The 12,923-nt window shown below is 42.2% G+C and overlaps 1 protein-coding gene across 5 annotated transcripts in view; it reads right to left on the bottom strand.

The window, feature by feature from the left end:
* LOC101338161 (uncharacterized) overlaps window positions 1–12,923 on the bottom strand; it is a 63,305-nt gene that overhangs the window by 24,741 nt on the left and 25,641 nt on the right. For 2 of the 5 annotated variants that reach the window (XM_073802907.1, XM_073802903.1), the window contains exon 2: window positions 11,002–11,089. The exons of 1 other annotated variant lie outside the window; for it this stretch is intronic. In XM_073802907.1, coding sequence (XP_073659008.1) covers window positions 11,002–11,034 — 33 coding nt within the window. In that variant the 5' untranslated portion in view covers window positions 11,035–11,089. Of the gene's footprint in view, window positions 1–11,001; window positions 11,090–12,191; window positions 12,340–12,369; window positions 12,700–12,923 lie in introns of those variants that run through there. 2 more of the 5 variants (XM_073802904.1, XM_073802906.1) reach the window with 2 other exon arrangements.

Genomic DNA, 12,923 nt, shown 5'->3' on the forward strand with positions numbered 1-12,923 from the left:
TCTGTTTCATGGTTTGTTCCTTCAGGGGAATTCTCTTGGTCTTTAACTGAGAGTGGTTCCTCTGCTTCTTCCTTTTGCTTATATTTCTCTTACTCTGTGAGTTTAGGAGAAACAAATATCTACTGTAGTCTTGGAGGGCTATTTATATGTGGGAGCTTCCCTGCATAGCTTGTGTGGGTTTAATATTTTTTCAGTGTGAGGGCTGTTTTTGGTTTGGATGCTTGCCAACTCTTTCCTCAGCATGTGCTGGCCATTATCCCCTTGATGGGGGTGTGCAGGTGCATGGACTGCGCGCACACTCCCAGGAAGGCAGGGGTAGCAGTTGGCTCCCGGTCGCGGGTCCCTCAGCAAGGGCAGCTAGCTGCACATACTCCTGGGGAGGCAGGGGCAGTGGATGGCACTTGGCTGTGGGACTCTTGGCAGCTGCAGGAGATTGCATGCACCCCTGGGGAGGTGGGGACAGTGGCACCAGGTCACAGGACCCCTGGCATTGGTGGGCTGCGCATACTCCCAGGAAGGTAGGGACAGCGACCTGCACCTGCTCATAGGACCCTTGGTGGCGGCAGCAGTCCACGCCCACCTCTGGGGTCTGAGATGGCAGCAGTGGCTTGTACCTGCCCCTGTAGCTTGTGTAGGTGGTGCCCTGCTGCCTGAGAGCACTAGGAGAAAGAAACTCCTATGGTGGGCATGCCCCTCTCCTCATATGCCCCCCAACAATGGTGTCTTGCCTCTCTGGTGGGCCCAGGCTTCTTCCTGGATTCCTTTGGTTGTGGCGCACCACACCCTAGCCCCCTCAGGCTATCTTTGCTTAGCCAACCCTTGTCTTCTCCCCAGGGTCTGACCTCCAAAGCCTGAGTGTCAGCACACAGCCCCTGCCCACCCCAACAGACGAGCTTCTCAGGCTGGGGAGTGCCTGTCAACACCAATTGTCTGTGCAGGTCTGTCTCTCTGCTTTGCCCTCTGCAAACCTGCTGCTGTGCTCTCCTCTGAGGCTCCAAAGCTCCCCCTGTGTCCTGGCTGACCTCCCACCAGTGAGGGGACTTCTCCATTTGTGGAAACCCTTCCTCTTTTATAGCTCTCTCCCAGTGGTGCAGGTCCTGTACCAATTTGCTTCTCTCCCTCTCTTTTTTTTTTCTTTTGTCCTATCCAGTTATGTGGAGATTTTCTTGCCCTTTTGGAAGTCTGAGGTCTTCTGCCTGCATTCAGTAGATGTTCTGTGAGAGTCGTTCCACATGTAGATGTATTTTTGATGTATCTCTGTGGAGAAGGTGAGGTCCGCATCCTACTCCTCTGCCATCTGGATCCGCTCCCCCAAAATTTTAAACATGTGACTTGCATTCATGGTTCACATTATATTCCTGTTACACAGCACTGGTCAATGATGTGCCTAGCTGTGGTTTCCCTTGTATTTATTCTGCTTGAGGTTCAGTGAGTGTAGTCAATCTGTAAATATCTGTTTTTGTTTTTTTTTAAACAAATTTGGGAAAATTTTGGCCATTATTTCAATATATTTTCTGTCCCATTCTCTCTCTCTCCTCTTCTTCTTGAATTCCAACTACATGTATCTTAGACCTGTAACATTGTTTTACTGGTAACTGAAGCTTTTTATCCCTATTCTTCAGTTAGGACATTTTCTGTTGATATATCTACAAGTTTACTAACATTTTCTTATGTTCGTTTCCAAAGGTTAAGCCTATTCAGTGATTCTTTTTATGTTTCAGATATTTTATTCTTCAGTTACAAAATTTCTATTACTTTTTCATAGTCTCTAGTTCTCTGCTTGGATTTCCTATTGACTTATTTATTGCATGCATATTCTCCTTTAAATCCCTGCACATAGTTATAACAGTGGTTTTAAAATCTGCCGGCTGCAGAGAAAGACAAATAACATATGATACTGCTTATATGTGGAGGCTAAAAAAAGGGTACAAAGTGAATTTATCTACAAAACAGAAAGAGTTACAGACGTAGAAAACAAACTTATGGTTACCAGGGGGCAAGGGGTGGGGGGAGGGATAAATTTGAAGATTGGGATTGACATATACACACTACTATATATAAAATAGGTAACTAATAAGGACCTACTGTATAGCACAGGGAACTCTACTCAATACTCTGTAATGGCCTATATGGGAAAAGAATCTAAAAAAGAGTGTATATATGTACATGTATAACTGATTCACTTTGCTGTACAACTGAAACTAACACAACATTGTAAATCAACTACACTCCAATAAAAATTTTAAAATATAAAAATAAAATAATATCTGCCCACTAATTCCAGCATCTGAGTCATCTTGGGTTTGGTCTCTGCTGATTGCCTTTCTCTTGAATATTGGTCACATTTTCCCATCTCTTCATATGTCTACCTTATCCTGGACATTGTATAGTTTATAATGTAGACTCTGGATTTTGTTATGTTTCTTTAAGAAGTACTGATTTTTTTTTAAGCAGGTAGTTAATTTAGCAGTGCTCAAATATCAAACTCTGTCATCTCAGTAATAGGCAGCAGCAAAAATCTCTCTTCAGTTCTTTGTTGGGTTACTGTGAGTCTGTCTTGTGCATGGTGTGGTTCAGGGGTCAGCCAGAGATTTGGGCAGAGTTTATGCACAGGATACAGGGCTCCCCCTCTCTGGCTCTCTCCTTTTTAAGGCCCCTCCACTTTCCAGATGCTAAGGTTGCCCCAAACTCTGTCTTGTGATTCTTCATGATAGTAAGATTACAGGTTTCTAATCAAGTTTTAACCATTCTGTTGGTGCTGACTGTGGCCTGTCCCTAGGCAAAAGCTGTAAAAACTAGAATATTTACCCTGTGACAGTCTCTTCAGCCAAATGTAGACAGTTGTCCAATATCTGTCTGCTTTTGGTTTCTCTTCAATGCCTTCAGGTGGTTGTTTCTCATATTTTGTCCAGAGCTTGGTTCTCATCCACAGATGAATTGGTCTGATAGGAGCTATTCTTCTATTGTCAGAAGCTGGAAGCCCATGTATTACTTTTTAAGTATAAAACAAAATATTCAGTGAGTCTAGGCAAGTTCATGAGATATCAAGAAATAACAAAATGACGGAATCCTAGAAATGCAGACCTGAAAGATCTCAATCATCTAGACTTGTTGCTCTCATGAGTGTATGGTATCCTTCCCCTTCCCCAGGTTAAGTTTGGAGATGTGTGAGGGCCTTTTTCTTTCTCACAATGACTAAGGGATTTGCTAGTGGCATTTAAGGGAAGGGATCAAGGTTGTTAATCATTTAAATATGCTCAAGACAGTCCTGCACAATGAAAGATGGCTCCATCCAAAATGCTAAAATGACCCCATTTAGAAACACTGGTGGGACTTCCCTGGTGGTGCAGTGGTTAAGAATCTGCCTGCCAATGCAGGGGACAAGGGTTCAAGCCCTGGCCTGCACGCAGCAATGAAGACCCAATGCAGCCAAAAATTAATTAAGTAAGTAAGTAAGTAATTAAAAAAAAAAAGAAACACTGGTAATCTAAGCTGTATTTTAAAGGTGTAAAATACAACTCTGGGTTTCAGCAGGTAGCTTCATAAGAAGTATATCTGTCAAGTTTCTTCGGTTTCAAGCAACAGAAATGGACTCTGGCTCATGTACAAAGAAAATGGACAGGGGAGCTGTAAGAGCATTGATAGTCACAGAACTAGGCTTGGAAAATGAGCATAAACCAGGGAGGCCAGGCAACATTCTGGACTACAGTCAGGATCACACTAGAAAACCAGACTTGTGAGAACACTATTGCTATTGAAAACTGGACGGTACAGCCTTACCACCACTCCCACACCCAGTAGACAGACTCTGCTTTTGCTGAGCTCCTCCTCCTCCTTCCTCTACAAACTCAATGTTACTGCTGCTGCCACAACCACCAGAGTGCACTCTACATTGTTCCTGTTCCTTTACATTCCTAGCTTCTGTCTCAAAGTCCACGGTGAGTACAACTAAATGACCAAACTTGGATCACACACCTGTACTTGATGTATAATGGAAGCTGGAAAATCAAGTATATGGTCATTTTAGCCTCTCGAATGTGAAGTGGTCTCTTTTTCCTACTAAGACTGAAAAAGAGGAGAATTCCCCAAACACAGGAATATGGTTTAGATATTATGCAGTCAAAAAATATCTGCTGGGGCTTCCCTGGTGGCGCAGTGGTTGAGAGTCTGCCTGCCGATGCAGGGGACACGGGTTCGTGCCCTGGGCCGGGAAGATCCCACATGCCGCGGAGCAGCTGGGCCCGTGAGCCATGGCCGCTGAGCTTGCACGTCCGGAGCCTGTGCTCCGCAACGGGAGAGGCCGCAACAGTGAGAGGCCCAAGTACCGCAAAAAAAAAAAAAAAAAAAAAATCTGCTGTATGCTAACTCCCTATTTACTTAAATTTCTAGTTCTGGGTCATGGCCTCCTTGAGAAAAGCTGCTTAGCTCTGCTGGGACTAGAACAGGTAACCTGGGTGTTTGGAACCAGGGTCAGCCATGGGCTCAGAGATTCTGCTTCAGCCTAGCCTTTATTAGGCTTACAGACCACACACTCTATAATCCAGAGATCACAGGAAAGGCCTTACAGAGAGAGGCCACAGAACTATGTCAAATATGTTTGAATTGAAAGAATGAATGGGATGATAGGAAAAGCAATCTTTCTATAGGACCCAATGAAAGGGCTTAATTATGAGCTGAATTATCCCTCCCACCCATTCATATGTTTAAGTCCTAATCTCTAGTACCCTCAGAATCTGGAGTTAAGGTCTTTAAAGAGGTATTTAAGTTAAAAGATTGTCTTTAGATTGGGCCCTAATTCAGTATGTCTGGTGTCCTTATAAGAGGAGATTAGGACACAGACAGGCACATGCACAGAGGTAAGACCATGTGAGGACACTGAGAATGCAGCCTTTCTACAAGCCAAGCAGACAGGCCTCAGAAGAAACCAAACCTGCCAACATCTTGATCTTAGACTTATATCCTCTAGGACTGTGAGAAAATAAATTTCTTTTGCTTAAGCCTGTGACATTTTGTTACAGCAGCCTGAGCAGGCTTCTTGCTGCCGTAAGCAGAATACCCATGGCAACCCCACATTCTATCTTTACTTCCAGTCCCATTTCCCTGGGCCTTAGAACACTCCCACCAAAATGACATTCTTTTCCTTTTTAAATTTCACTAGCTTTTAAAAAAGTGCACAGATTAAACATAAACACTTTAGAAAAATCTGAAAAAAACTGAAAACAAAAAGAACAAAATATATATCACACTAAATCCTATTACAGACAGGTTTTAAGAACATATTACAAAATTCATATCCAATTGCATATCCATGTGTTCTTTTGGCCATTTATTTAAACAAGAGGAAAACAGACACATGCTAAAGAATATGAAGAGCACAAAAGAGCACACAGTGATATGTTAGCAGCTCCATCCTATAGGTAACTGGTATCAAGTTTTTATTCTTTCTTTCCAGAAATGTTTTGTGCAAATACACATATGTATTCTTGTTTTTAATGGAAAAATTCTGAATGTTTAACTTGTATCTTACAGATCTTGCCACATCTGCATATACACACCTTATTGTTTTTAACAACTACATGATATATGCCATTGTACAGATACCAAAACTTATTTACCATTTCCTTTATTGATGGGTATTTAGATGGTTTCTGTTTTTTGCTGTCACATACAATGCACAATGACCATTCTCATGCAGATATCTCTGGGTATGTGTACATCTATATTTATAAGATAAACTGGTAGAGGTTGAACTATTGGCTCAAAGTATATGTGCATTTTAAATTCTGACAGATGTGGCAGATTGTACTTTCCCAAGATGACCACACCAATATACCTCCCATATCACGTGCTCTTCTATAATGTGACATTGACACTTCTCCCACCAAGAAGTGAGGTCTATGTTTCCTTCCTTTCAATCTGTGCAGGGGATTCTAGGTGCTGTGACCAGTAGAATTCAGTGAAGTAATGTTATGTGACTTCTGAGGAAAGAATACGCTTTCCACCTGGCTCACTTGATGTTCACCCTTGGAATCTGGCCACCATATTGTAAGCCCAAGACACACAAAGGGACTACAAGTGGATGTTTAATCCAACAGCCCTAGCTAAGGTCTCAGCCATGAGCTGGCATCAACTACTATACATGTGAGTGAAAGACACTTCAGATGATTCTAGCCTCTAAACTTTGAGTCTTTCAGCTGAGACCCCAGGCTTTGTACAGGAGAGAGAAGTTGTCTCTGCTGCCTGTCTGTATTCCTGACCCAGAGAAACTGTGAAAAATAATAAATGATTATTGTTTCATGCCCTTAAGTTTCTTATTGATATATCATATATATCCTCCCATGTTAAAAATACAACATTTAAATTTGATCATTTAAAATTACTTGATAATTAGAATACCAGGAGGAAAAGAAAAAGAGAATAAAATAAAAGGAATATTTGAAATAATAATGGCTGAGAATTTTCCAAAATTAGTGACAGACACAAACCACAGATCCAGGAAGTCCAGAGAATGCCAAAAAGGATAAAAACCAAAAATGTACACCTAAGCATATCATATTCAAATGCCAAACACCAAAGATAAGGAGAAAACACATGTTACCCATAGAGGAACAAGGGTAAGAATTACAGTGGATTTTCTCATTAGAAACCACACAAATAAGAAGAGAAATATTTAAAATATTTAAAGAAAATGCCAATCTACAATTCCATATTCAAGGAATTCAAAAGGGATGAGAAATAAACTTTCTCAAACAAGCAAAAACTTCATTACCAGCAGACCTGCCGTGCAAGAAAATGAAGAACCAAGTTCTCCAGGGAGAAAAGAAAATAATGCAGGTCAGAAACGTGAATCTACACTAAGGAAGAGTGACAAAGAAGAAATAAGCCAAGGTATTTTCTTATTCTTAGTTGATCTAAAAGATAACTGTTTGCTTAAAGTAATAATAACAATGAATTGGGTGATTATAGCATAGGATGAGTAAAATGACTGATAGTAATGCCATAAGGGATGGGTGGGAGGAATTGGGATTACTCTATTACAAGGTATTTGTAATACCTAGGAAGTAACATAGTATTATTCAAAGGTAGACTTAGATTAGTGGTAATTTATATGGCAAACTGCAGGACAACCATTAATTTAAAATAAAAAAGAAGTATTACTGATATGTAGAGACAGTACGAAGATTTGCAGTTGCCAGAAGTTTGGAGTGGGGCAGGGGAAGATGGTTGAATAGGTGAAGCAAAGGGAAATTTTTAGTGAAACTATTCTGTATGATATTGTAATGGTGGATACATGACACAAGGCATTTTTGAAAACTTATAGAAGTTTACAACACAAAGAGTTAAACTTAATGTATGCAAATTTAAAAAAATCATTTAGGATGTTGGGGGGGGGGTCCCAGAATGGAACACAGAATCTGACACAATGATCTAAATATAATACAAATGTATGACAAAAACCAGTGAAGGAGGTGGTGGAAAAGGTGCTGACCTTACTAACTTTGGAAGTGAGTGGGGTCTGTAAGACAAAAGGAACTGCACATAAGTACTGTACTCTGGTTAATAAAGTAGTTTTCTGGGCAGTATGGATTAACAATTCAGATACTACTACACATGCAGACTGGAACTGAATGGTTAAAGTCAAAGGATGGCAGATGGTGGGAGCTAGGTTTCTCACTGTTGTTGGAATGGCACGTTATAAGTAAGGAAGGGGAGCAGGCTAGAATGATCCGTGTGGTAATAAATTAGAGTTGGAGACATTAGTATGAACGAATATGTAGCTTAACACAGACACAAGTGGTTACATATAGAAATATACACACACACATACACTCACACATGGTTACATATAAAATATTTATACACACACACAGAGGTTAGTATATACATATATTCCCTTGCTCTGTCAGGTGAGAGAATCTAAAAGCAAAGACACCCCAGTAGCAATGAGTAAACCTAAGGCCTAAATCTTGCTTTCTAATACGATTCTCCAAGAAAAGAAACTAAGGCCACTAGAGAAATAGATGATTTCTGGGCCAGGGAAGACACAAAATAAGCCTAGAGCACCTTACAGTACCAAAAGTAAGGAAGTGCTCCAAAAACAAAACAAAAAACTACACAGTCATAAGGGTATGTCAAAGGGACAGAGGAACAAACTGAAAGAGCTCCCACTGGCCAAAGACGGAACAATTTGAGCAACAAAATAAAGCAGTATTAGATTATAACCCAAAATATAAAATAAGCATCTGTGAGTCTGTACTGATATAAATGGGGGAGAAGCGACAATCCTCCATTTAGAATTCCAAATAATTTATGTAGATTCTCTGCCCTCAAGGAGATGGAGCATAACTCTCTACTCCTTATGTGTGGGCTGCACATAGTGACTTCTTTCCAAAGAGGACAGTGTGGGAAGATGGAAAAAGAGAGGAAGTTTACCGCGGAGAAACCTGGCAAACACACTTCAGTCAGGTGATCAGGTCAATATCAACAGTGATGAGTCATGTTATTTAATATGTAGTTTTGATGCTGTGATGAGAATTACACTTTACCTCTGTGGTCTTCCTCCCCAAAACCTATAACTTCAGCCTAACATTAAGAAAAATATCAGACAAATCACAATAGAGGAACATTCTACAAAACATCTAACCAATGCTCCTCAAAACTGTTATGGTCATCAAAAATGAGGAAAGGCTGAGAAACTGAGAGCCAGGAGGAGCCTAAGGAAACATGACAGCTAAACATAATATGTGATCCTGGATGGGATCCTGCAACAGAAAAAGGACTTTAAATAAAAACTAAAGAAATCTGAATAAAGTATGGACTTTAGTTAATGATAGTATATCAACACTGGCTCATTAATTACAACAAATGTTTCATAATAATGGAAGATGTTAGTAACAGGGAAAACTGGGTGCAGGGTATACGGTAATTATGGTACTATCTTTGCAATTTTTCTCTAAATCTAAAACTATCCTAAAAAATAATTTTAAAAAATAGTGACAATCACAAAAACAAATACTGATTTACTACAAAAAAAAAGTTAATTGACAAACTATGACTATAAATCAATAAACACCAAGTCCTATGTATCTTTTCCCCACAAGGTAAATTATATGCTGCATGGAAACAGAAGAGAATAAAGAATATTTGTAAAATCTGAAAATATCCTGCTTTTTCCAAAAATTGTTTATTTGCTATTTGATTTTTCTAACAGACAGCAGAGAGAAATTCACGTCTGAGGACCGTTAATGAGCAAAGAAGTTGATATTGAATATTACGACTGAACTGATTCAAATGGGGTAATGAGACCTGTGATTGGGTCACCTCGGGGTCTCTAAGAGACTTAATTAAAAGGGTTAGATACTGAATTAGTGGTCCACAAAAACTGGCTCTGAGTTGCAAACATACTTCTCTACATCTTCCTTTAGCTAAAATCAAGTCAGTCTCTCCAGCTTGGGAGTGTGGGAAAGCTCAGACAGTGAAAGCTGGGTTTTGCTTTGCACTGCATTTTGCTGGTTTTATATTTTGGTTTCCTGAAACACCCATCTTCTTGTAATTAAAGAATCAAAGTAAAGTGTAGCCTAGTGAGGAGATATGTACCAAATTTGGCAGGTCCTAAACTAATGCTGCTGTTGCTGTTACTAATGGCAGTGACAGGCAGCATTTACTGAGATTTAATATGTACTATGAGCTGTTCTTAGCACTTTACATATACTTTCTTAGAGCATGTTAACTGTATAGACTGTTTTGTTGGGGTTCAAAAGCCAGCTGTACTACCTTGATTAAGTTACTTGCTTCTCTGTGCCTCAGTTTCCTCATGTGTAAAATGCAGATATTAGCAGCCCTCTTGTAAGGATTAAATGAGGCATGTGTATTACTAACCACACTTACAAATGAGGAAATGAGGCACAGAGGGAGAAAATAATTTGCCCAGTCACATCTCTAGCCTGCATGTGAACTCCAAAAATCAACTTCCAGAGTTCACATTTTTAACCTGTGGGCTACCACTACTTTTTAGAAAAGCAGCCAGTGACAAACAGAAGGAAAGGAAGCTGCTATTGGGGGCAAGATGGGACTTCCATGTGGAAATATTGCATAAGAGTTTGGGAATGACAGACTGGATCTTTAGGAAAAACTTCAGGCCTGGGGAGAGAAATTTGAGAAAGATCCTCAGAAAACTGAGGGTTAAGTAATGAAAACAAATCTCAAAAGGGGGAAGACCAAAAAACAAGAGCCCAGGAGGGGAGTCTGAAGTAGCAGGGAAAAAAACAATCATAGAAGGAGATAGAGGCATCAGTCAGATAGATGAGAAGGACATTTGGACGGCTTAGTATCTAGTTGCACTAGACAGAGGAACTCCCAATAAAGAGGGAGCCCTCTGTCCTCCCCAGTGCCAGTCTCAGAGCCCAGGCCACGTTGAACTCCTTCTGTGATGCCCATCAGGTATCAGTCCTGACCTTTAGTATTAGCTCAAAATAACTCCACTTCTTGAATCTCTTCCCTGAATCCTCTTGGACATTCATTCCTAAGATCAGGACCAAAAACTCCCTGAAGACAGAAATAACAACTTTCCTCTTTGTACCTCCAGTGCCCTACACAGTATCCTGTACATTGTCATGCTCAATATCTGTTGAGGGTGTCTCTTCTGGCCCTTCCATGGCTTTGCTCCAAGTGACACTATATCATCTGTGAAAATAAAGACTCCCTAATACTCCATACTCCTCACCAAGCACTTATCCTATCTGGAAGCCTATGTTCAGAGCTGACTCAATCTTTGGTCATGAAATGACTTTGGGGTGAATTAAGAGTGACCTCTGTCTGGGGACAGAGGATGCACATTCCTCAGCAACCCCTTGATAAGGCCAGGACCATGGGAAAAACCCATCAGGCTCTGGATTCTCAATAGTTTTCACTGGAAAGCAAAGTACCTGGACAAAGAATGGAAATATGTCCACCATCTCTGAACACAGAAGGCAATTCATTAAAAAGACAAAATTTACTTACTGTCACCTGAGCAGGCAGCAAATCCACAGCCATTCTTTCCTTCTTAGTTTTCCTGTCAAGGGAGAGCAGCGTGCTTGATAAGGTAGGTCTGCAGAGAGAAAAAGGTATTGTGAAGAACTCTGGCGTCAAGGGATGGCTTGGAGAAAGGAAGATACAACCACCCATAATGTCCATCAGGTCCCTACAAAGCCACCCCACATAAATGATGCAAACCAAGTGTGTGCCTACTAAGCCAATGAAGTTCTAAGACAATTTGCCAACCTCCACCTCCTCCTTGTATTAACCATACTTCTAATTTCCATAAACTGATGCTTTAACATCCATCTGGGATCTATTAGCTACATCTAAGCGAACTGTGACTCACCACAGATTTCTGGAGTCCTTAAGATAGCTTTAAACTACACACTCAGACAGTCACAGCAAGTGTGAGATTCCTGGGCTCCCACTTTCAAACATAGCTAGCCAATCCTAAGCCCATTTGCCCTGCCTCACCTTTTCCTTCCTGAAGAAACCACAATAAAGGAACTTGCCCACATGTGCCCTCTCTTTCTCTGCGGAATGACCAATGCAGGCGCTCCTGAGTGGCTCCTTCCTGGAGTGCTGTGCTCTTCCTAGGGAACTCTCACACAATGCACGCCATATTGCTTGCCACTCCCAAACACAAATTCCACAGGTGCCACCTCTTGCAGCATCCACAGCTCCAAATAGTCCTTTGCTCTTCATATACAAACCCCAACAGGGAAAACAAGGTAAGAGGAGCAGCCAGACAACCGTCAGAGAAGAGCCGTGGCCACAGCTGCCTGCATTGGCCGCCTAAGTTTGCAGCGGGTTCTACAGGTATAGCACCTGGCATGAAAGCTCAACAAGCTGAGTATGCTGGATAAACTCAGCCAGGGAAGGGAAGCTGCTGTACAAGTATCATAGTTACTCTATGATGCACATCTTCTGCCCGCCAGAAATCTTGCATGCTTTACATGTATTATTTAATCCTCACAACGACTCTAAAAAATATTGCTACTCCGTATTACGGATGTGAGAAAGACTGAGAACCAGGGAGTCTAGTGACCTGTCCAAAGAAACAAAACTGGTAAGTAGTAGAGGCAAAAAGTGACCATGGTCTGAGTCCAAGGCTGGCAAATTACCTCTTCACTCTGTGCCTCATTTTCTTCATCTGTAAAACGGGGACCTACCTGTTATCTGAGGATGAAATGAGTTAATTCATCCAAGGCGCCAGACTAGCGCCCGGCACACATGAAGTCTCCTTAGGCATTAGCTTTTGTTTTCATTGTCTGTTTCATTTAGAAGTCTCAGAAAAGCCAGCCACAAAAGACCCCCACTGACAGCAGTCCCGGGCCCGCCCCAGCTCACCTGGAAGGGGTGCTCCCCCCCCCCGCGAGTCTGGGGGGTAGGGGGTGGGGAGGGAGGGAGCGACGCCCTCGAAGCACCGTGGCTCGGGCCGTGCAGCCAGCCTCCAGACCCACCCGCCCGTGGCGTCTCCCTGGTGCCCCAGCGCGCGTCCCCGCCCGGCCCGCGCACTTGCCAGCCCAGACGGTCACAGGCGCTGGCTCCGACCGCCACCCGAAAGAGGCAACCGGGAGCTTCTCAGTCCCAGGCACGGTGCCCTAGCAATTCCGGTATCACCCGCGCCAAAAGCCCCAGAAAGGCCGCGAGCCGTCCCCGCCGCCCCGCGAACCCAGGAGAACTACGACTCCCGGCATGCCTCTGGCCCCGCGCCGACTACACTTCCTAGGGGACGCCGCTGGCCGGCCACTTCCGAGAGGTGAAAGTTCTCGCCTCTGGGGAGCTCTTGGTCCCACAAAAGAGAACTTGATCAGAATTTTGGAAGACTTGTCCATGATGCTCCCCATTTTTCTAAATTTTGTTAAACATTCCTTTCATTAGCCTGATGAGTAGTAGGTCAT

This window comes from Tursiops truncatus, chromosome 3, assembly GCF_011762595.2.
Source record: "Tursiops truncatus isolate mTurTru1 chromosome 3, mTurTru1.mat.Y, whole genome shotgun sequence".
NCBI lineage: Eukaryota > Metazoa > Chordata > Mammalia > Artiodactyla > Delphinidae > Tursiops > Tursiops truncatus.